Raw genomic sequence first — 22,607 nt, 5'->3', positions numbered from 1 at the left:
CTTACTTCCCACACGTATTGTTGTGAACATAATATTAAGTAGTCATTATTATTTTTTTTCCAATATATTTTATTTATTTTTTACAGAGAGGAAGGAAGAGGGATAGAGAATTAGAAAACTTTTCCCATTGGTACCTTGGGAGAAAATCTAATAAACCACTTAAGTGTGAAAAAAAAAGAAAAGAGAGAATTAGAAACATCAATAAGAGAGAAACATCGATCAGTTCGATCAGTTGCCTCCTGCACACCTCCTACTGGGGATGTGCCCACAACCAAGGTACATGCCCTTGACGAATCGAACCAGGGACTCTTCAGTCCGCAGGCCGACGCTCTATCCACTGAGCCAAACCGGTCAGAGCTAGCCATCATTATTTTTAAGAGCACATGAGTCCATTCATACTTAAAGAGTTCCCTGTTATTATATATTTAAATTATTTATCATTTCCCTCTATTATAAATTAGGCCACAATGACTATCCTTGCTAATAAACTTTTGGTTACAAATCTGTTTATCTCTTCAGGAAAAATTCCTAGAAAAAAAACTGTTGGGCCAAAAAAGGTATAGTTTTAAATACCTTTTCAGCCCTAGCCGGTTTGACTCAGTGGATAGAGCGTCGGCCTGCGGACTGAAAGGTCCCAGGTTCGATTCCGGTCAAGGGCATGTACCTTGGTTGTGAGCACATCCCCAGTAGGTGTGCAGGAGGCAGCTGATCGATGTTTCTAACTCTCTATCCCTCTCCCTTCCTCTCTGTAAAAAAATCAATAAAATGTATTTAAAAAAAAATACCTTTTCATATATCACTGATACAAATATATGCGTTATATCTGTATCAGTGATATAGGACAGCACCTTCATTAATTTTATTTAGCATGCTTATAAATGAGCAATGGAGGCAGAAACATAAATACAATTTCAATATAATGTGTAAGTATAACTAATAGGAGGGCAAACAAGCACAGAAAGAATTCATGAAAGTAAACTTGGAATGGGCTTTAAAGGAAAAAAAATTTTTTTTTAAATATATATATATATTTTTTAAATATATTTGTATTGATTTTTTACAGAGAGGAAGGGTGAGAGATAGAGAGTTAGAAACTTGGATGAGTGAGAAACATCGATCAGCTGCTTCTTGCATGCCCCCCACTGGGGATGTGCCCGCGCCCAACATACATGCCCTTGACCGGAATCGAACCTGGGACCCTGAGTCCGCAGGCTGACGCTCTATCCACTGAGCCAAACTGGTTTCGGCTAAAGGAAAAAATTTTTAAAAAACACTGGAATATTAGAAAAGCCATTCCAGGAAGAAACATACTTTCAAAATCAAGGGAGGGACATACAGCTCTGTTAGAAATATGCTTTTCAAACCAAAAAAAGGAAAGTAAGCTCTAGAGGTAAGGTTGCAGGAGCAGAGCAGAGAAATAAACAGAAGTCAAATTCTAAGGACTGTTGAGAGGCAGAACAAGGTGGTCCTGTACTGTACGTGGCACACATCAGTAAAAAGGTTTTACTTTACATTTTTCTTTCTGTAATTCTCTTTTCTCACAAATGATAGAACACCATGAATCACGTACTGCATCTTCTTCCCTCAATTAACAATGTATCTCAGTGGATCTTCCTTGTTGGTACATAGCTCCTCCCTCTTTTTATGAATGTATTTACCCAACTCCAGCACTGATCCAAAAATAAACAGCTCATAAGCTGGATTTCATTAAAACAAAAAACTTCTGACCTGCAAAAGGCAATGTCAAGAGAATAACAGTCCTTTGTAAGAAAGTCTTTAACTGGGAAAAAATATTTGCAAAAGACACTCATATCTGGCAAAGGACTGTTATCCTTTGTATATTTCATACAAAGAACTCTTAAAACTCAACAATAAGAAAACACCTCAATTAAAAAACAGCCCTAAGATTTTAACAAACATCTCACGAAAGAAGATATATAGATTCCAAATAAGTGTATGAAAATATGCTCCACATCATATGTCATCAGGGAAATGCAAAGGAAAACAACGAGATGCCACTACACACCTACTAGAATGGCCAAAATCCAGAACACTTACAGCACCAAATGCTGGGGAGCATGTGGAGCAACAAGAACTCTCATTCGTTGCTGGTGGGAATGCAGAATAGTATGGGTATTTTGGAAGACAATTTGGCAGTTTCTTACAAAACTAAACATACTCTTACCATATTACCTAGCAATTGTACCCCTTGATATTGGAAGGAGTTGAAAATATATATTCACACAAAAATCTGCACACAGATGTTTACGGTAGTTTTATTCATAATTGCCAACATCTAGAAGCAACCCAGATGTCCTTCCGTAGGTGAATAAACTGTGGCACATCCAGACAATGGAATATTATTCAATACTAAAAACAAACAAAACAAGCTATTAAGCCATGAAAAGACACAGAGGAAACTTTAATGCATAATACTAAGTGAAACAGCCAATCTGAAAAGAAGACTATATACTATACAATGCCTACTATAGGGTATTTTTGAAAGGCAAAACTATGGAGACCATAAAAAGATCAGAGGTTGCCCTGACCGGTTTGGCTCAGTGGATAGAGCGTCGGCCTGCGGACTGAGGGGTCCCGGGTTCGATTCCGGTCGAGGACATGTGCCTTGGTTGCGGGCACATGCCCACTGGGTGGTGTGCAGGAAGCAGCTGATCGATGTTTCTCTCTCATCGATGTTTCTAACTCTCTATCCCTTTCCCTTCCTCTCTGTAAAAAATTAATAAAATATGTTAAAAAAAAAAAAAAGATCAGTGGTTGCCAGGGGGAGGGGGAAAGAAGAAAGACTAGGCAGAGCATAGAGGATTTTTAGAGCAGTGAATCTACTCTGTATGATATTACAGGGTGGGGCAAAAGTATGCTTACAGTTGCTCATATGGAAAATAAAACAATCTATAATAATAAAAACATAATATGCTAATTAGACCAGAGGACCTTCCAGATGAAGCCGAAGCCAGGACTGCGAGAGAAGCCCAAATCCCGGGTGCCTGAGGGAAGCTGGTGCCAGCAGCCAGGGGAAGGAAGGCCTACTCTTGCAGGAATTTCATGCACCGGGCCTCTAGTAATTAAATAATAATACAAGAGGAAACTCTGTTTTTTTGTACTCACAACTGTAAACCTACTTTTGCTCCACCCTGTATAATGGTGGATACATGTCAATATACATTTATCAAAACCCTTAGAATGCCCTAGCTGGTCTTGCTCAATGGATAGAGCAATGGCCTGTGGACCAAATGGTCCCAGATATGATTCTGGTCAAGGACACATGCCCGAGTTGCGGGCTCAATTCCGAGTAGGGGGCATGCAGGAGGCAGCTGATCAATGATTCTCTCTCATCATGGATGTTCCTATCTCTCCCTTCCTCTCTGAAATCAATAAAAATAGATTAAACAAACAAACAAAAAGCCCCATAGAATATACAACACAAAGAGTGAACCCTAATGCAGTCTAAGGATTTTATATAATTCATAAATTCTAACTAATGTACCACTCTGGTAGGGGATGTTAATGTGGAAAAGGCTATGAATGAGTGGGGCCAGGGAGTACAGAGGAACTCTCTCTGTACCTTCTGTTCCATTTTCCTGTGAACCTAAAGCTGCTCTAAAAAATAAAGCCTATTAAATACATGCATACACACATACATTTAGTCTGAAAAAAATGGGTTTCTAAATGATGTTCTACAGTAAATTACCAGAACTCTTATTTACTCTTACTTTGCAGATGCAAGTAACAAATATTTAAACATACATTTTGTTTGCTTCTAACAAAAGGTTTGTGAGCCATGGTTAAGAACAAAAAAGGCTCAGCGCAGCTAAGTGATTCACTCAACGAGTTAAGCTGCATGAGCAAGTTCTGAATTCAGGGGCTCTAATTCCAAAAGTCCAAAATAATGCTATCTGAGACAAGACTTTGAAACCCAAACTATTCGGAAGCAATGGTTTCCAAATGACAGTTCATTATCAAGTTTTAATCTGGCAAGCTGTAAAACGGTAACAAAACAATAATTATATACACATAGTCACTGACACGTTAGCAAAGACCTCTCTTGCAAAGGGCAACACTTATTCTGAGTTTTAGGATTTCAGTAGTGTTAAATATAGGGTATCCTAAAAAAATGTATACACACTTCACCAGCTCATAACTCACTTAATTTCCACTCCTTTTCAGGTTTAACTGATTTGAAATCAGTTAAGCCAGACTAAGCTTTGAACAAAGAAAATTTATCCTCAAGTGCCACTAGATTGTTTTTTTAATGGGAATACACAAAAGATAAAGTTTACAGTACAAAACCAACAACCGTGGACAGATTGAGGGCGCACAAATACTGAACGAAATGATTCTTGATTCGATTGCTGCCTGTTATCAGCAGTGCCTGGACCAGAATGGTCATGTTTGAAAACAGGCATTGGCAAAAAAAAAAAGTATTCATTTCTGTAGAGTCTTTTAAATTTTGAAAATGAACTGTATGTTAATAAACACTGACTTTATAATCAAAGTGTGTATCCTTTTTTTTTGCGGGGGGGGGGGGACACCCTGTATATTTTCTAAAGTAACGGTGACACAGGTAGTCTAAGTTGGCTTTTTAAATACCGTTATATTACAAAATTAAAGGATGGGACTTGGTCCATCCCTCCAGGAAGAGAAAAAAGTCCCCAGAAGTCCGGGGGCCTCTGCTCCGGGCACGTCTCCAGGGGTGTCTGGGCATCCGTCTCCGAGAAGATTGGACCCCTCGGCTGGGGACCCCGGCTGCCCGGGTGCGTCCTCCCGGGGGCAATGCGTGCTCTGGGGCTCGGGCACGGGGCCAGACGCCGGCTCCTCGGTGCTGTCCTCAGAGCCTCCCCAAGCCGGCAGCTGCCCAAGCCGAGGCCGCAGCGCCCTCCTCCACTCGGAGCCGAGGAGGGACAGCGCGGCGGTCAGCGGCGGGGAGGGGCGCGGGCGAGGGCAGCGCCGCCCGGCGAGCTCCGGCGCGCACCCGGGACGCCCTCCGCGCATGCCCACCCGACCCCAGCGCACCCGCTCACCCGGGCTCCCGCGGCGGCTCCGGCTTTGGGCGCCGTCGCCTGGGCGCCGGGACGCTGGGAGGTGACAGGAGAACTAGACGCGCCGGCAGTGGAGGCCCGGAATAATGGGGGGGGGTGGGGGGTCCCCGCGGGGCCCTCGACTTCCGGCTGCTCGCCACGCCCACCTCCCAACTGTCTAGGTCTAGGAAGCCACATCTCTATGGCTCCTCGCTTTTTCTACAGGAGGCTCGAGTGGCTGAGCTTGGGGGCCCTTGGGTCTTGGTGCCTCCCAGCGAAGGAGTGGGAGGGCTGCTGTGGCCTCCAGTTGGACCTGTTTTATTTTTTTTCTTTTTTTAAAATATACTTTATTGATTTTTTACAGAGAGGTAGAGAAAGTTAGAAACATCGATGAGAGAGAAACATCGATCAGCTGCCTCTTGCACACCCCCTACTGGGGATATGCCCGCAACCAAGGTACATGCCCTTGACCGGAATCAAACCTGGGACCCTTGAGTCCGCAGGCCGACGCTCTATCCACTGAGCCAAACCGGTTTCGGCTGGACCTGTTTTAATTTGCATGTAAATTGAGGTTGGTTGGGAGTAATTTCTCATATTGACCTCCTGGGCACCTTTTCCTCTCTATTCTTGAACCTATGCATTTCTTTCTTTCTTTTTTTTTTTTAATATATTTTTATTGATTTTAGAGAGGAAGGGAAAGGAAGAGAGATAGGAACATCAATGATGAGAATCATTGATTGGCTGCCTCTTGCACACCCCCTACTGGGGATCGAGCCCGCAACCCAGGCATGTGCCCTTGGCCGGAATCGAACCTGGGACCCTTCAGTCTGCAGGCAGAGGCTCTATCCACTGAGCCAAACCTATGCATTTCTTACCATAAGTAATAACATGGCTAAAAATGACCCCCTCGTGAATTCATTTACTTGTGGGTGTATCTCTTGCCCGAGTGATGAGATAATGCACCACTTTACCTCTGAGAAGCAAGATTTACACAACTCCTGTGTTTGTGGTTCTCCTGTCCTACTCTGTCTTAACTTGGCAGGAGGGCACGGTTATCTTCCTTTCTGGGGAGGTAAGAATTATACCAGACCCTTTGTCATAGATCAGTCACATACCAATTTGCATTAAAAGCAACCCTGGTAGAATGGAGTTTGTTTGTTTTGGTAATCCTCACCAGTAGATATTTTTCGATTGATTTTTAGAGAGGGAAGGAGGGAGGCGGGATGGGGGGCGGTGAGACACATCAATTGGTTGCCTCCCCCACTCGCCCCTACCAGGGCAGGATGAACCTGCAATCCAGGTACAGGTACCCTTGACGGGGAATTGAACCCGCAACCCTTTGATGTCAGGCTGACACTCTAACCACCGAGAAACACCAGCCAGGGTATGCGTGGAGTTTTATAGAAAGTTGAGAAACACCTTAACATTCAGACTGGGATTTCCGTATTAGTTGATCAAGGTTCTGAGATCTTAGCCCCGCCTTGAACTGTCAGCACTCTGCCTGCAGCCTCTTCTCAAGTAACTAACTACCCCGATGATGTTTGTGCCCTTACACCAAGCTAAACATGACTTTGTTTCCTCGGATAAGGTCCCATGGAAAATAGCCACAGCAAAGAACAAATCTCAGTCACCTCCAAAGGGCATTTATTGGTTTGACATATCCCTGAAGATACTTATCAGGGGTTTTCAGGGAACAGAACCAACAGGAGGTGGATATAAGGAACTGGCTCACATGATTATGGAGGCTGAGAAGTCCCAAGATCTTCAGTCCACAAGTTTGAGACCCAGGAGAGCCGAAGGTATACTTTGAGTCCAAGTCTAAAGGCCTCAGAACAGGAAAGCTGATGGTGAAAATCCCAGACGGAGTCCAAAAGCAGGAGAAGACCGATGTCCCGGCTCCAAAACAGGCAGAAAGAGAACAAATCCTTCCACTACATTTTTGTTCTATTCAGGCCTCCAACAGATTGGATGAGGCCTACCCGTATTAGGGAGGGCAATCTGCTTTACTCAGCCTACTAATTCAAATGCTAACCTCACCCAGAGACACCCTCATGGACACATCCAGAATAACTCTTAACCAAATATATGGGCATTCTGTAGTCAAGCTGGCCCATAAAATTAACCATCACACCTAGATTCCTCCAACTATAGTTTAGAGTATTAGTTACAGAATAGTTTATCTAGGCCCTGAAGGGCACCCATGGTGGATAGATTCTGGTCAGTGTCACTTAGAAGAACTCAGATTTGGATGTCCATCTTGGAGATAACCCCCACCCACATCCCCAACCACCAACCACCTTTACATCCTCAGGGACGAACCTTGTAGGAATGAGGGAACTCATAATAAAGGGAAAGGTGAAAAAGGGGACAGGCCACCTGAGAAAAGCCAAACCTTTTCTATTCTAAGTGCATTGTGATCAGTGTAGAGGACATCCGTGCACTGTCTGGATTCCTCTAACTGGTCCCCTTCTCCCCAGCTCAGTGGAGGTGCAGGCGGAAAGCCCTCAGTTGCCTGCCCTCTCCAGGAACTACCTTAGTTCCAAACACAGTCAGCTGAAGAAGTCTACCTCACCCAAGATCACGCTACCCCTTTCTGGTGATGTGGTAGAGCTTGTATTCAATGACTTGTCAACGAAGGGGTGTAAAGGCCCAGACTTCTCACCTCAAGTTTGGGCAATTTTGAAAGGTTTTCCCAGTCTAACTGAGGCCAAAGCCAACACAAGCAACACGAGTAATTCTGTGACTGCAACACAGCTAACTTCTCCTACTACTAATTCCACTTTCTTCCTTCCCTACAGGTGTTAAGCCCAGTTACACTCTCCAGTAAATTTGCTGCATGTTATCCTGTCTTGAGTTTACCCCCCAGAAAGCTCAACAATTAGATAACTCAAATGTTTAAATTGTTAAAATAACTGTTCCATGTATACTTAGAAATGTACATGCCTAATTTCATGTTATTTTCACTGGGGTGTAGCCCTATAAACATCTGGGCAGCTTCTAAAGATCTCAGTTCCAATTCTCCACCTCTTCAAAGACCCAAAACTCAAATCCTGCCCTTGCAGCTGAGAAAATCTCAGTCCCTTGGACCAAGATCACCAAACTGCCTCATATCACCCAAGGCATCATCACCCATTTCCTTTCTGGCCTCCACTTCATTTTAGCCTCTGAGGATTTATTTCACTTTCTTTAAAAGTCCTTTTAAAGGATGTTTAAGTTTTATCTAGTATTTCAAGGTTGTTTTGTAGCCAACAGGCTTTATGATTATCTGGCTTGCCATATTGTTATATTGTATCTTTTAAAAAACATGAATCTTGCCCAGCCAGTGATTCAGTGATTGAGCATCAACCTATGAACCAGGAGGTCATGGTTTGATTCCCAGTCAGGGCATGAAGGAGGCAGCCAATCAATGATTCTCTCTTTCATCATTGATGTTTCTGTCTCTCCCTCTCCCTCTCTGAAATAAATAAAAATGTATTTTTTTTAAAAACCACCAGGAATCTCTGCTAAATTTTGTGGGTAAGCCAACACTGCAAATATGACAGCATTTTCTTTCACACTCTGTAAACTGGTTGCAAATTTGTCATGATTATACAAACTTTGGTATATGTCTCAATAATTTTGTGATCCACCGGCTCTTCTGAGGAAAAATGAATAATTATTACAAAACAGTCATGTGAGGAGAGAACGCTCCTAATGGAGTCTTTTCTTCAATCCCCGTTGAGAAAGTTTTGTTTTACACAGATTCCTAGGCCCTGCTCCAGATGTGCTGACTTGGTGGGCCCGGGAAATGTGTTTGAATGTGTGAAATTACCTCCTGTGATTTCCAGATTTGGGGTCCACTGGCCTTAGTTTCAAAGACTGCTTACAGCTTTTGCATGTCTTCAATAAACACAAACTGTGTCACGTGGACTTGAAAGGTCACTGGGAGGAGTGAGAACCAGTCAGGTCCTGTATCTACGTGTCAGAAAGGAGTCTGCCATCTCCTGTTTTGCCCCTCACAAGCCTACCTTCTGACGCCAAGATGGACTTTGGGAACATGGCAGGTTTCATACAGCCAAGGGAGGTCCACGTAATAATACAGGTTTGAAACTCAGATGAGGCCAGAGAGGAGGTGGGATAAGTGGCTGTACAAGTCTTCAGAGAAACTAACAGAGGACACCATATAATGGCTCGTGAGCTTTCATTTACATATTACAAGTGAGAAGGCTAAAAAGGCTAATTCCAATGTAACCTTGATATTTGGGGCTAGTGATCTGAATCCAAGCCAGCAAGCTCAGTGTACATTCCTAATAACCTATAATTAAGTCCCTATCCCCTTCCCAGATACTGGTCTTGCAGAACCTGTTACTGTGAACAGTGCACTGCCCAGAGGGAGTGTTAGTAACGCTGGCGCCAGGCCAGACCATCAGATATGGCCTGGAGATCCCCAACACCTGGGGCTTTCTTGCAAGGCCCGAGAAAAGGACCGGAAGCATAATCCATATTTGCGGGACAAGGACCACAGGGAGGGAGATATAAAGGAAAGCCCCATGCGTGTTCCTTCACTCAGATTTGGAAGGCTGTTCCCTGAGTCCGCCGGTGTATTAAACAGTGTCCTTCCTTTTTCTTAGAAGCGTCCTTGGTTTTCTTTGGTCTTCTGCAACACAAGTATGAAAACAAGCCTGCATTTGAATCAGAAACAAGCCAGAATCACTTCTTCATTCCAAAGATATCTGCTTAAAGAAAAGCAAACGGAACTGTTTGCTTCCTATTCTGAACAAAGGAAGGAAGCGAAAAGAAAAAGAAAAATTGGTGATATTTATAACAAGTAAATAACAGATATTTATTGGAAAAATTATAACTACTTCCTGCAAAAACAGTATTATGACTCCAGTTTTATAACTTCAGAGGTGATTAAAAACAGTCTAGTTTCTAAAAACAATCTAATAATAGGATACTATTTTATCTATATTTGATTGAAAAACAATGAAGTCTGTGGCTGAGGATACAGAGTTAAAATTTAGTCTTCTGGGATTTAGATTCAACAGAACTACTCAGCTATTTAATGCTCCTTTTGGTTTCAGTTTTCTTCTCAGTTCCAAGTAAGATCTGACACAGTACACGCCATCAATGAAAAGTATCTCTAAGCCTAGGGAGACACTCCCCTCTCTATGCAAGAATCTTTCTTTCATATTTCCCTTTAATCAAGGCTATATAAAATGAGACTTTCACACTTTTTCTCACAACTAAAAAGAAATATATGTGCCTGGCCAGTGTGGCACAGTGGTTGAGCACTGACCCGTGAACCAGGAGGTTGCAAATTCGATTCCAGGTCAGGGCACATGCTTGGGTTGCGGGCTTAATCACCAGTCAGAGGGGAGTGCAGGAGGCAGCCAATCAATGTTTCTCTCTCATTGATGTTTCTATCTCTCTATCCCTCTCCCTTCCTTTCTCTAAAAAAAAGAAACATATGTATTTCTATTCCACACAAGAACAATTCTACACAGCCAAGATGTCTGTGGCTAAAAATAATGCCTCTTCATATTCCCAAGGATTCTGTCCTATCCCCTGAATGCAGCAATCTGTTCCAGACCCTCTAAACCTTGCTTGGATAATTATGCAAGGAGGGACTATTATACAATAAAATTATGTGTAAGACACTATCTTATGAAAATAGAACAAAGCCACCCCTAGCCGGTTTGGCTCAGTGGATAGAGCGTTGGCCTGAAGACTGAAAGGTCCCAGGTTCAATTCCGGTCAAAGGCACGTACTGGGCCCTAGTCAGGGCTTGTGTAAGAGGCAACCAATCGATGTGTCTCTCTCTCACATGGATGCTTCTCTCTGTCTTTCCCTCTCTCTTCCACTCTCTAAAAATCAACAGAAAAATAACCTCAGGTGATGATTAAAAAAAAGAAAATAGGACAAAGCTAAGTAAGTCCTCTTTTACACAAATATACCCTTCATACTTTCCATTTCCTCCTTTCCAGTAACAGCAAAGAATATATATATGTATATATATTCCCTAAAACTAAATTATAATCCACAAATCTAACTCAGAAAAGACCAATAGCATCTTCCTTATAAAACCATGATGAAATAATCACTTTTCACAGAAGTGGCTACTCAGAAGAATCCCAACTGGTCTCCCACTCACATATAAAACCACCAGGGTGGGCTGAGGCACTTTGGTATAAGGAAGAAAGCACGGACTTGAAAGTCAGATCTGAGTTCAAATCCTGACTCCAACCACTAATTAGCCTATCACCTAACCTCACTGAGATTCAATTTTCTTGTACAAAAGTTAAAAGGGTTAAACAAGATAACACCTCAAACGTTTCTGAAACAATACATTACTATGTGCATAAGACAAATGGCATTAGACTTAGAGATTCACTGTCTTCAAAGAAAGAGGAACGAATGGCCAAGTTAAGTACGGGAAGATTCTAAGTGTTCCCGGATGGATTTTGAGCTACGGACTTAAAAGTTTAAAATGCTGGTTGAAAATGGTCTAAGGCAGCGGTCGGCAAACTCATTAGTCAACAGAGCCAAATATCAACAGTACAACGATTGAAATTTCTTTTTAGAGTCAAATTTTTTAAACTTAAACTTCTTCTAACGCCACTTCTTCAAAATAGACTCACCCAGGCCGTGGTATTTTGTGGAAGAGCCACACTCAAGGGGCCAAAGAGCCACATGTGGCTCGCAAGCCGCAGTTTGCCGACCACTGGTCTAAGGCCTTCTCGGAGGGCTGGACATAAAGGCAGAGGAAGCTCGTGAGCACCTGCGGAAGTGACTGCTCAGCATCCCTTCCTCCTTCTGGGAAAGGCTTTCCTCAATGATAAAAGGAGAAAGGAACCAGATGAGAAAGTCTCAGCTCCTTTCCTCACGTCCTGAGTTTGAAGGAGTTGTGGGAAGAGCTTGAAGCTGTGGCCATCATCCTGCAACCATGAGGCTGCAAAAAAAAAAAAAAAAAAAATGAAAGCCACCATGCTGAAAATTACGCAGTTAAGATGGAAGTTTGATAAACTGCTGAGTTGCCAAACAAAACTTGGAACTGTTTACCTATAGACTTGTCCTTAAGTAAACAATGTTCTTAAGGTTTCGGTACTTGGCTTCGTGTTCATTACACCTGAAAATATCCTAAATGCCACCTTAGGGAAAACTGTTCTGTAATGACTCTTGCTAAGTGTTTAGAAACACTCCTCCAACGTCCTATACTTAACCAATTATTATTTACCACACGCCGAGCTTGTCACACATTACATGCATTATGATCTCATTTAACACGACAACCCTATGAGGTAGGTAGCCAGTCCCTTTTTACAGATACATCTGAAGCCAGGAGAAAACTGACAAGCTAGTGTGTCAATTTGGGAATAGAACACGTGTGTCTCCGACCCCAAAGTCTACACTGTTAGCTACTAAACTCTACATAACATGTGGACGCATCTTCTCCTGCTTTTAGATTATGCTCTCTTGAAAAGTTTTGGACCTGCAATTGTTTCAGTGTCATAAGGACATGTCTTGCTGGTTTTGTAGACATATTGAGCAGATGGGGCCTTGGCGGATCTCTATTATCTGTGGATCCATCTACAACTGTGGGAGAGGAGGATATAGTAAATGTTTGCTGTGTTCTAATAACCTAACAGTGTGTAAATGGATATACATTTTATTGACAACTATACAGTCAGCTTGTCTTAAAGCTGAAAAAAGGCCAAGGACTGGTGTTTATGCTTTTACTAAACAGGAAAACAGGCTCTAAAAGGAAGTGACTTGCTCATGGTTGCACTGCTACCACGTGGCAGTGTGTGGATTTTAGAGTCTATGTTCCATGCACCTTGCCTAACACTGTTTAGTGAAAATGAGCATGTACTCGTGGTATTTTTAAAATACCATACTTTCCCCTAAATATAAAACTAGTACATTCTCCTTGTAGAAAATCTAAAAAATACAGGAAAGTATAAAGAAGAAAATAGAAATCATTTATAAGCCTATCACCCAGAGATAATCACTGTTAAGATTTTAGTTTGGCATTAATTTCCACTTTTTCCCTATGCATAGATGTTTTGTTTTGTTTATAATTTAGATCATATTTCATTGTTTTTTCTTTTATCTTCCACTTTATCCAAATCATTTCCCCCATGGCATTAAATATTCTTTTACAAATCTTTACAATGGCTGCAAAACCATTCTATGGATAGACTGTCATTCATTTAAACCCTGTACCATTAAAAACCTAGTTTTCTTCCTTCAATTATATACCTTGCTGGTATGACTTTCTCTTCTGCTAATCCGTGTCTATTTCTGACCACTTTCCCTTTATGGATTTTCAGAAATAGAGTTAAGGTTGATGATACTGAAAAAAACTGCTTTTCTGAGAAGTAGCAATTAGTCCTCCTACCAACAATATATGTTACTTATGAGGTTTCTGTCTCCTCAGTATGTTTTCTCTGGTGTTGAATAAGTTGTGAGCTATAACGATAGGCTTTCCCACACTCACTGCATTTATAAGGTTTCTCCTTAGTGTGGGTTCTCAAATGTAGAATTACTTGAGAAGTCTGCCTGAAGGTTTTTCCACATTCATTACATTTATAGGGTTTCTCTCCAGTGTGAACTCTCTGATGATCAATCAGGTTTCGATTAGAAGTAAAAGCTTTCCCACACTCATTACACTTGTAAGGTTTCTCTCTTCGATGAAGTCTCTGATGTTCATGAAGGGTCTTCCTTAAAATGAAAGCTTTTCCACACTCATCACATTCATAAGACTTCTCCCCTGTGTGAATTCTCTGATGGTCCATAATCTTTGTATTAGATACACATGTTTTCCCACACTCCTTACATTTGTAGACTTTTTTCCCTTTGTGCATTCTCTCATGTTGAGTGAGGTTTGAGCTACGGCTAAAGGCTTTCCCGCACTGGATGCACGTGTAGGGCTTCTCCCCAGTGTGAACTCTGTGATGTGAAATGAGACCTGAACTCCGACTAAAAGCTTTCCCACACTCCTTACATTCATAAGTCTTCTCCCCACTGTGGGTTCCCTGGTGGCGAATGAGGTGGGACTTACCACTGAAAGATTTCCCACATTCACCGCACGTGTAGGGCTTCAGTCCAGTGTGGATTCGCCGATGGACAACAAGGTTGGAGCTGTGACTGAAGGCTTTTCCACATTCCTTACACTTATAGGGTTTCTCTCCTGTGTGGATTCGCTCATGCACTGTAAGGTTTGCACTCTGACTAAAGGCTCTCCCACACTCAGTACATACATACTGTCTCTTTTCAGCCTGAATTCTGTTGGTGGTTGCAGGCTCAGAGAACTGACTACCATCTTTTTCAGATTCTTGGTCACTCACTTCTTGAAGTGTCTTATTGTCTTTAACTGCCTTGTGTTTGAAGCTTCTCGTCTTTCTCCTCATTTTCTCTTACTTAGAGCATTCCAGTGGCCTTCTGAGTCTTCTCTTTCTGTTCAGTGGAGCTTTCCAGATTTTGACTTCCTTGGCAATATCTCTGTGGATTTCTCCTGAATGTGTGAGATTTTAATTTTTTCAGGAATGACACTTTGGGATCAATACCTCCTCAGTCCCAGTTTCACCATCTGACAGAAGAAACAGAAATCCGACATGTCACCTGTTCTCCATACTAGTGGAAGGAGAACTATCCAAGGATAACAAGATGTGGTACACCATAGGGTCTCGCATGGAAGAGTTAGTGTTCAAAGGCAAGGGGAACTGATAAAAAAAAAAATGATGAGAAAATGAGGTTAGATATAGAGGCCAAGGTAAAGGCTAATGGACCAATAGGCCCAGCATCAGAATGAGTAATGAGTAGTATAAAGTCCAACCTGGTTTATTCCTGTCTCATGTTCTATTCCCAGCATTGGAGCCATCTAACTCCTAATCTAGCCCCAAGAGAAAAATGAACTGAAATATTCTTAGTTCAAACAACTAATCTTCAGATCACTTTGGCTTTTAGTTCTTGTTGACCTATGCCCCTAGTACCAGTGATACAGTGGCTGGCACAAAATAATTAGTTTCTCAAGGATTCTGTCTTAGGGTGTGCTGAAGATTTCATTTTTGCTCTAGTCCTGATACTAGGCACCTGTTTATCTTGGGCTCTGTCTTGATAAGGAGTAACATAATTCTTGCAATATTGGAACCAAGTCACATCATAGCCTACTCTGCAGGCCTGGTCCATAACTGGATCCAGCTGAATGTGCTAATTCAGTCTGTCTACTTTGCTCCAAGCTATCACTCTGACAGACTGAGTCTTACTGGGTGAACCTGAGGCTGAACAGGGAACAGGATTAGTTAAAGCATAGCAGGGGAAAATCTCATAGGGCCTCCTTGCATGGCATTATGATAAAGTTTCTGCAGATGGCAAAAGGGTGAAAGTAGGGGATAGTACAATCAAGAGGGGCTGATCATGAAACCAGGAATGATCAGGAATTTCCCTACCGATTTTTGTTTTTCATTTTTATTGAATTTATTGGGGTGACATTGGTTAATAAAATTATATAGGTTTTAGGTGTACCATTCTATAATACATCATCTGTATATTGTATTGTGTGTTCACCACCCCAAGTCAAGTCTCTTTCCATTACCATTTATCCCCCTTTGCCCTCTTCTTTTTTTTTTTTTTAATATATTTTATTGATTTTTTACAGAGAGGAAGGGAGACGGATAGAGAGCTAGAAACATCAATGAGAGAGAAACATCGACCAGCTGCCTCCTGCACACCCCCTACTGGGGATGTGCCCGCAACCAAGGTACATGCCCTTGACCGGAATCGAACCTGGGACCTTTCAGTCCGCAGGCCGACACTCTATCCACTGAGCCAAACTGGTTTCGGCCCTTTGCCCTCTTCTACCTCCCTACAGGTTTGATGTGAAACTCTAAACATATATGTGACCCTAGCAGACCTCAAAGCTAGAGGAGGTTGGGTCATAAAAGAAAACTGAAAAATGACCTCATGATACTAACACGACTAATTTTCCTTTTACCATGTTCCTTTCCAGACTTGTCTATATTCACATTTATATAGTTATAAGTATAGAGTAAATATAATTTCGCAACTTACTTCTTCCACTTAATTTTTTAAAGTATTTTTCCACATTGCTATTTAATCTTCCCAGGTGTCTTGTTGATCCCAAGCTCCCCACTTAGCTAGTACAGTAACTATTCTATCCTTAAAGGCTGCTATGGAAAAGATCAGTCTCCAGCCTTCTGGAGAGGGGCAGCCAGGGAAAATGTTAATAGCCAGATATTTACACAGCTCTGTCACAAAGCAATAAATACCATTATTGAATGCCCCCCGGCAAAAGACTGTTAATCACTGAATGTGTTCCCCCAAATTCATATGTTGAAGCCCTAATCATAAGGTGACTATATTTGGAGAAGTGACCTCTAAGAAGGTAATTCGGGTTAAATGAGGTCATAAGGGTGGGACCCTATCTGATAGGATTAGTGTATCTTTATAGGAAGACATATGAGCGTAATTTCACTTGCACTTCTACCCCTCCCCCCAAATGCACAAAATGAGGAAAACCCATGTGAGCACACAGCAAGAAGGTAGCCATCTGCAAGCCAGGAAGTGCTCCCACCAGAAACCAAATCAGCTGATCACCTTGATCTTGGACCTCCAGCCTCCAATACTGTGAGAAAATAAATGTCTAGTGTTTAAGCCACCCAGGCTGTGGTATTTTGTTATGGCAGTCTGAGCAGAATAAAAAAAGTATGAAATATATCTATATTTAAGGAGCTTACAATGGAGTAAATGACAAAACCATAAGAGAGCAAATTATAAATCTACAAAGTCCCCAATCAGGAGACGAAGGGGGACAGTGAAAGGAGTGATTAGTGGGATACTTAAAATGCTTGGGAAAAGGTGCTTTAAAAAGGCTAAACTTTGGCCCTAGCAGGTTTGGCTCAGTGGATAGAGCGTTGGCCTTCGGACTGAAGAGTCCCAGGTTCAATTCTGGTCAAGGACATGTACCTTGGTTGCAGGCTCCTTCCCGGCTTGGGCCCTGGTCAGGGCGCATGCAGGAGAAACCAATCGATGTGTTTCTCCCACATCCAATATTTCTCTCAGTCTTTCCCTCTCTCTAAAAATCAATGGAAAAATATCCTTGGGTGAGGATTAAAAAAAAAAAAAGGCTAAACTTTGGCTGAGCCCCGAGGACAAGGAATTGTTTTCTTGAAGTCAAGACCAGGACAGTGTAGTCAGAAATAAATGGGAGATTATACTATTACATGAAGCTTCATGAAGGCACGATTTCTGTTCATTTTGTTCACCAATGTATTCTTAGCACCTAGCAAGCACTGAAAATTTGTTGTTGTTGAATGAATAAGTGAAGGGATTAAAAAATCAAGTTGCCTGAAATGAAACCAGTCAGAACACTGAAATTATGAGGGGAAAATTATGGATATGATTTGATGGTCAATAGGAAACATATTCCGAACAGAGGAATGAAATCTACCTTTAATTTTCTTTCCCCACTCCACAGAAGTATCCCAGTTTGTATGATAAATTTTGTATTGTCCTACCCAAAAATGAAATTAGAAAAAGAATACTTTAGGAAGATTAGCCCAGATGGATTAAAGGTGAAAAAAAGAAGGAAAGAGGAAAGGGAATGAGTTGGGAGGCAACCTCAGAATGCACTATGGGGGACCATTAGAGACCTGCCACTTTCTGGGTGCCCAGTAAATGTTTGTTGAAGAAATGAACACACGAATGAGATAGTGAGGTCCTAGGCTAGGAAAATGACAGGATAAGAGAACAATGAAGTCCAGCCATTACAGGAAAGCATACACACACATCAGACAGAATCTAGAGGATGACTGAAGGAAAGAGTTCAAGGTCATCAGATCTAGGTCTGAATGGTAGTATCACTAAGAGAAACAGGGATGTGGGAAAACACTTTTGAGAAGAGGAGGAATATGTCAGGAATGCAAATTTGAGAATGATCAGACAAAAGCAGTCACAAAAATGTATAAGCTTGCTAAGCTGGAGATCTTAGTTAGAAGGGCAGGTAGAAAGAAAGAGAAAATGCAACGTGCTATACTGAAGCCCATGGTAGTTCTGAGGGACCTAGAACCACCAAGGAAGCAAGACTTGTCAGGAGATGAGGGAGGACTAGTTTGAGGAAGTTTCATCAAAAGGAAACCTATCTGCCCTCAACCCACTGCATGGGAAATGCCCTTAGAAATCCTGGAATTCCCAGGGACTAGGGAGATGGGGTCCTGGCTGGAGAAGTAGAAGGAGGGGCAGATGAGGCCAGAGGGCCAGCAGGGCATTAGGGGTATCCAGGCAGCTGTGCACACAAGCACAGTCTCAAGATAACGAGCAAATGGATGAGGACCAATGAGTCCCCACAAATCTCTGACCCACAACTCCCTGAGACTGAGGGGTGAGAGTTCTGATCTCAGGACCACCATTCATTTCAGGCTATAAGGAACCCACAATGGGCAGAATCCCGGCTCAGTGGGTAGAGCGTTGTATTCTTTTACCTAGGGAGGTTGTATTCCTTCAATTCGCCAGGATAATCTTCCTGTTCAGGTCCCTCTGAGCAGTGGTCACGTGGTCCTTGGTTACTGATTCACTGCAATAGAGTGAAGAATAAGAGGCAACACTTGAAAATAAATTCCAGAGAACCAGGTGAGTAACATGTAAAAATTAAAAGGAAGAAAGAAAAAAAAAGAAAATAAATAACAGAGACTATTCACTCTTAGGGACAGGCCTAAACCCTAAGCATAAAACAAAGGCTGATGGCATAACAGCAAACTGATAGATCTGACCATATAAAAATGTCTGTACTTCAGAAAACACAACAAAACTAATATAAACTAGAGTTGCCTAATACTATCACTACTTGTGTGTATGTCTGTGTCCCTCCTAACACTCCCATGTGGCTCCCACCCAGAGCCTGGCATAAAGAGGGCTCTGTAAATGCTGTGTGATTTGAAATGTTCAGTTAAACAAGTTCAGGATTCTATCGAATTCTATCTAAGGTAGGAATGGTGAGATGTGCATCCTCCACACATGACCATCACCACCCCTCGTCTGCCTGGTTCATCCCTCTTGTGCTCCATATTGTTCGAACACCATGGCAGTGTATTTGCATTCTTGGCACTTCTGTCTCAACAGGGCCATCGAAGGGCCTAAATTCCCTAAGAGACTGACCTAGTCCAGTGGTCGGCAAACTCATTAGTCAACAGAGCCAAATATCAACAGTACAACGATTGAAATTTCTTTTGAGAGCCAAATTTTTTAAACTTAAACTTCTTCTAACGCCACTTCTTCAAAATAGACTCTCCCAGGCCGTGGTATTTTGTGGAAGAGCCACACTCAAGGGGCCAAAGAGCCACATGTGGCTTGTGAGCCGCGGTTTGCCGACCATTGACCTAGTCCAACTACTCAAGAGATTCTCAGAATGTCAGAGCTGGAAGGAACCTCCCAGGCCACCTAGTCTTATATCAAAATGTAGATATGGGGAAACAGGAACTTAGAGTGGAGCTGGGACTCAAGTCCAAGTCTCCTGACAAATTTGAGTTCTATTACATCACCCTTACTCCCATCCCCAAACTCTACTACTCAAGGTCCAGACTGCCCCCCTCTCCCATACAAGCACACTTCTCCCTCTCTCTCTCTCCTAGATAGACATCCAGATACGCTCCCTTTCATCTCTGGTCCCCATATTTTCTAGCAGGCAAGATTCCTGTCCCCAGCCCTAACTGGTTTGGCTCAGTGGATAGAGCGTCGGCCTGCGGACTGAAGGGTCCCAGGTTCGATTCCGGTCAAGGACATATACCTTGGTTGCGGGCACATCCCCAGTAGGGAGTGTGCAAGAGGCAGCTGAATCGATGTTTCTCTCTCATCGATGTTTCTAACTCTCTATCCTTCTCCTTTCCTCTCTGTAAAAAAAATCAATAAAAATATATTAAAAAAATAAAAAAAAGATTCCTGTCTCCAGATGAACTAATTTCACAGTATAGGTCTCACTTGCCCAAGAGAGAAGGGCATCACTCATTCTCTCCTGTGCACAGCGGCCTCACTCCAGAGGATGTACCCAGCAGAGATATTGCCTGATCTCCTCCTTGGGTTGGTGAGGAAGTTCCTAATGGGGTCCTGAATCACTGTAAACAGATAGAAATGAGTGAGTTCTCTGAGTGCTGTACTCCAAGTGGACACTCAGGGCAGTGTCCCCTCCCTGGGTACTCCCCTTCCTAGGAAGCAATGAGCAGTAAGGATGATCATTCCTATCCTACATAATAAAAGGCTAATATGCAAATGACCAAATGGTGGAATGACTGGTCACTATGATGCGTGCTGACCACCAGGGGACAGACACTCAATGAAGGAGCTGCCCCCTGGTGGTCAGTGAGCTCCCACAGGGGGAGCACCGCTCAGCCAGAAGCCAGGCTCACGGCTGGCGAGTGGTGGGAGCCTCTCCCGCCTCAGTGGCAATGCTAAGGATGTCCAACCAGCGGCTTAGGCGCACTAAGCCGTCAGTCAGACATCCTCCCAGGTCTCCTGGACTGCTAGAGGGCACAGGCCAGGCTGAGGGACCCCCCCCCCCCCCGCAAGTGCATGAATTTCGTGCCCTGGGCCTCTAGTTTTAAAGATGAGGAAATGAAGCTCCCAGAGGTTGAATGATTTGTCCACGGTCACATGACTAGTGAGAGACAAGCCTTCTGTGTCCATCACACCATGGTCACTCCCTTTAAGCTGCTCCTTTTACATCCAAAAGTCTCCTCTAAGTGCAAAGTGCCTTCCACTGAGAAGTTCTCTGCACTTCAGCCTTCCAAGAAAAGTTTGCAGAAGGGAGAAGAGAGGATCTTTGCTGAGTCAAGTGCCTTTAGTTTAGAGAGACAGGAGCAATAACATGGTTTTAAAAGGATGCTAGGAGATTTTTAAAAATAACTACCCATCTCTTAGGATCACCAGGCCTCAACATGTGTTTTGTTTCCCGCTCCAGATTCCCAGACTCTGCTTCTAACTCCTCAAGCTTGTTCCATTTCTTCCCTACCAGAGTGTAGCTCTCTCTGCCTTGTACACACTGAAACCCAGGGGCTAGCATACTTGGGTAGGTGCTAAGTATTTGTTCAGTGGATGAATGAGCAGAAACCCTGGGCAAGACTCTGCCTTCCCCTCTGGGTCCGTTTCCTCACAGGAACACAGGGGGACGGACGGGAGACCTAAGTCAAACACTCAAGGTTCTGGCTCCTTTGGGAGCCTGGGCTGGCTTAGACCGCTATTACCAGGGCGGCCCACTGGCCATGGGCGGGGACGACACAGTTCTGTCAGTACCTGTAGCCCGGTCCGAGCGGGCAACCTCGCCTAGCTGGGGACGAAACCCAAAACAAAGGGAAAGTGCCGAACGAGGGGAGGAGGAGGCTCACGACGACCCTTGAGCCGCTGCACCCCAGTCTCCGCAGCGTGCAGCGGTGGAGGAGGGGCTCCCGGCCGGTGTCCCCCGCCCCCTACTCCCAGAACCCGGCCCGGACCCCCACGCCAGGCTGCCACATACCCCTTTCCGACAGCTCACATCATGGAACAAAGCGCAGAAAGAATTACGTCATCGACACCCCACTAACGCGCATCCCAACCCTCTGGCTTTTCTAGGCACCGGGAGGTTTCCGCCTCTCGGTGCCCGGGAGGCTGGAGTCCTTTCGCCCCTTCGCCAGCCAGTCCGTACGACTGCGCTCTGGCCCCGCCTCCCACCGAGTTTTGCCCTCCTATTGGCTGGAAGGACGAAAGGACTTGGAGGGCTCAGCCAATAGAAGGAGGACCCTGGAAGGGGAGGAGCCTGAGAAAGAGATTCGGGTAGGGAGCGGCTGGGACTGAGGCTCCCAGAAGTCCCCGCCAGCTCAGCTCTGGCTGCTGAGCCGAAAAGTCATCCTTCGTTCTACAGATCCCGCGCCTTTCAGTCTCAAAGCTAGGAGACTGTCAGCAGCATATAAAAATTATTTTGGGGGCCTACTATGTCAGTGTTCCAGGTTCTGCGGATACAGTACAGTAGGGAAGGATATGAACTCCCTGCTCCATGGAGCTTACCTTCAAGTCAGGGGAGACAATAATCAATAAAGACGTAGAACTTGGTAGCAAGGGGAGGAAGAGGGAGATGGCGGTGGAACTGTTACACTTGAGCGGAAGTGAGCAATTGAGGCCTTTAGGTATCTGCGTCCAAGAGTGTTCCTGAAAGAGGGTACATCAGGAAGCAAAGGCCTTAAATCAGGAGGGGAGGGCATACATTTCAAACCATACGGGCTTTTGGATGTAACACACTTCTCTTGGGGAATTCACAATCTGTTTGAGGCTATATCTCTCAAGGTATAAGAAACGATGAGATGATACTTCAGAAATGTAAAAGTCCCCTAGCAGGTTTGACTAGGTGGATAGAGTGTGGGCTTGGGGACCTGGGTTCGCTTCCAATCAAGGAAATGTACCTTGGTTACAGGCTCCTGCAGAAGGCAACCAATTGTTTCTCTCACGTCGATGTTTCTGTCTTTCCCTCTTCTACTCTCCCTAAAAAATCAATGGGAAGAAATCCTTGGGTGAGGATTAAAAAAAAAAAGTGTAAAAGTGCATGGGACATAC

General features: G+C 43.5%; 2 protein-coding genes across 3 annotated transcripts in view; both read right to left on the bottom strand.

The window, feature by feature from the left end:
* Positions 1-22,607, bottom strand: part of ZNF197 (zinc finger protein 197) — a 56,119-nt gene that overhangs the window by 18,511 nt on the left and 15,001 nt on the right. Inside the window, exon 7 of the mRNA XM_079795051.1 lies at positions 22,151-22,205. Within this exon, the coding sequence (XP_079651177.1) occupies positions 22,151-22,205 (55 nt within the window). The remainder of the gene's footprint in view (positions 1-22,150; positions 22,206-22,607) is intronic.
* Positions 13,202-21,671, bottom strand: ZNF660 (zinc finger protein 660). 2 transcript variants are annotated; one of them, XM_079795255.1, is made up of 3 exons: positions 21,538-21,671; positions 18,518-18,609; positions 13,202-14,740 (listed from the first exon to the last, which is right to left on the bottom strand). In XM_079795255.1, exon 3 carries the CDS (start codon positions 14,426-14,428, stop codon positions 13,433-13,435), a length of 996 nt encoding a protein of 331 aa, XP_079651381.1. In that variant the 5' UTR covers positions 14,429-14,740; positions 18,518-18,609; positions 21,538-21,671; the 3' UTR covers positions 13,202-13,432. The 2 variants fall into 2 exon arrangements, with proteins under 2 accessions (XP_079651381.1, XP_079651380.1); XM_079795254.1 differs by having other exon boundaries at positions 13,202-14,607.

Source organism: Cnephaeus nilssonii (assembly GCF_951640355.1).
Source record: "Cnephaeus nilssonii genome assembly, chromosome: 17".
Taxonomy (NCBI): Eukaryota; Metazoa; Chordata; class Mammalia; order Chiroptera; family Vespertilionidae; genus Cnephaeus; species Cnephaeus nilssonii.
Note: the sequence above shows the minus strand (reverse complement) of the source record. Positions and strands in the feature narration are given on the sequence as shown.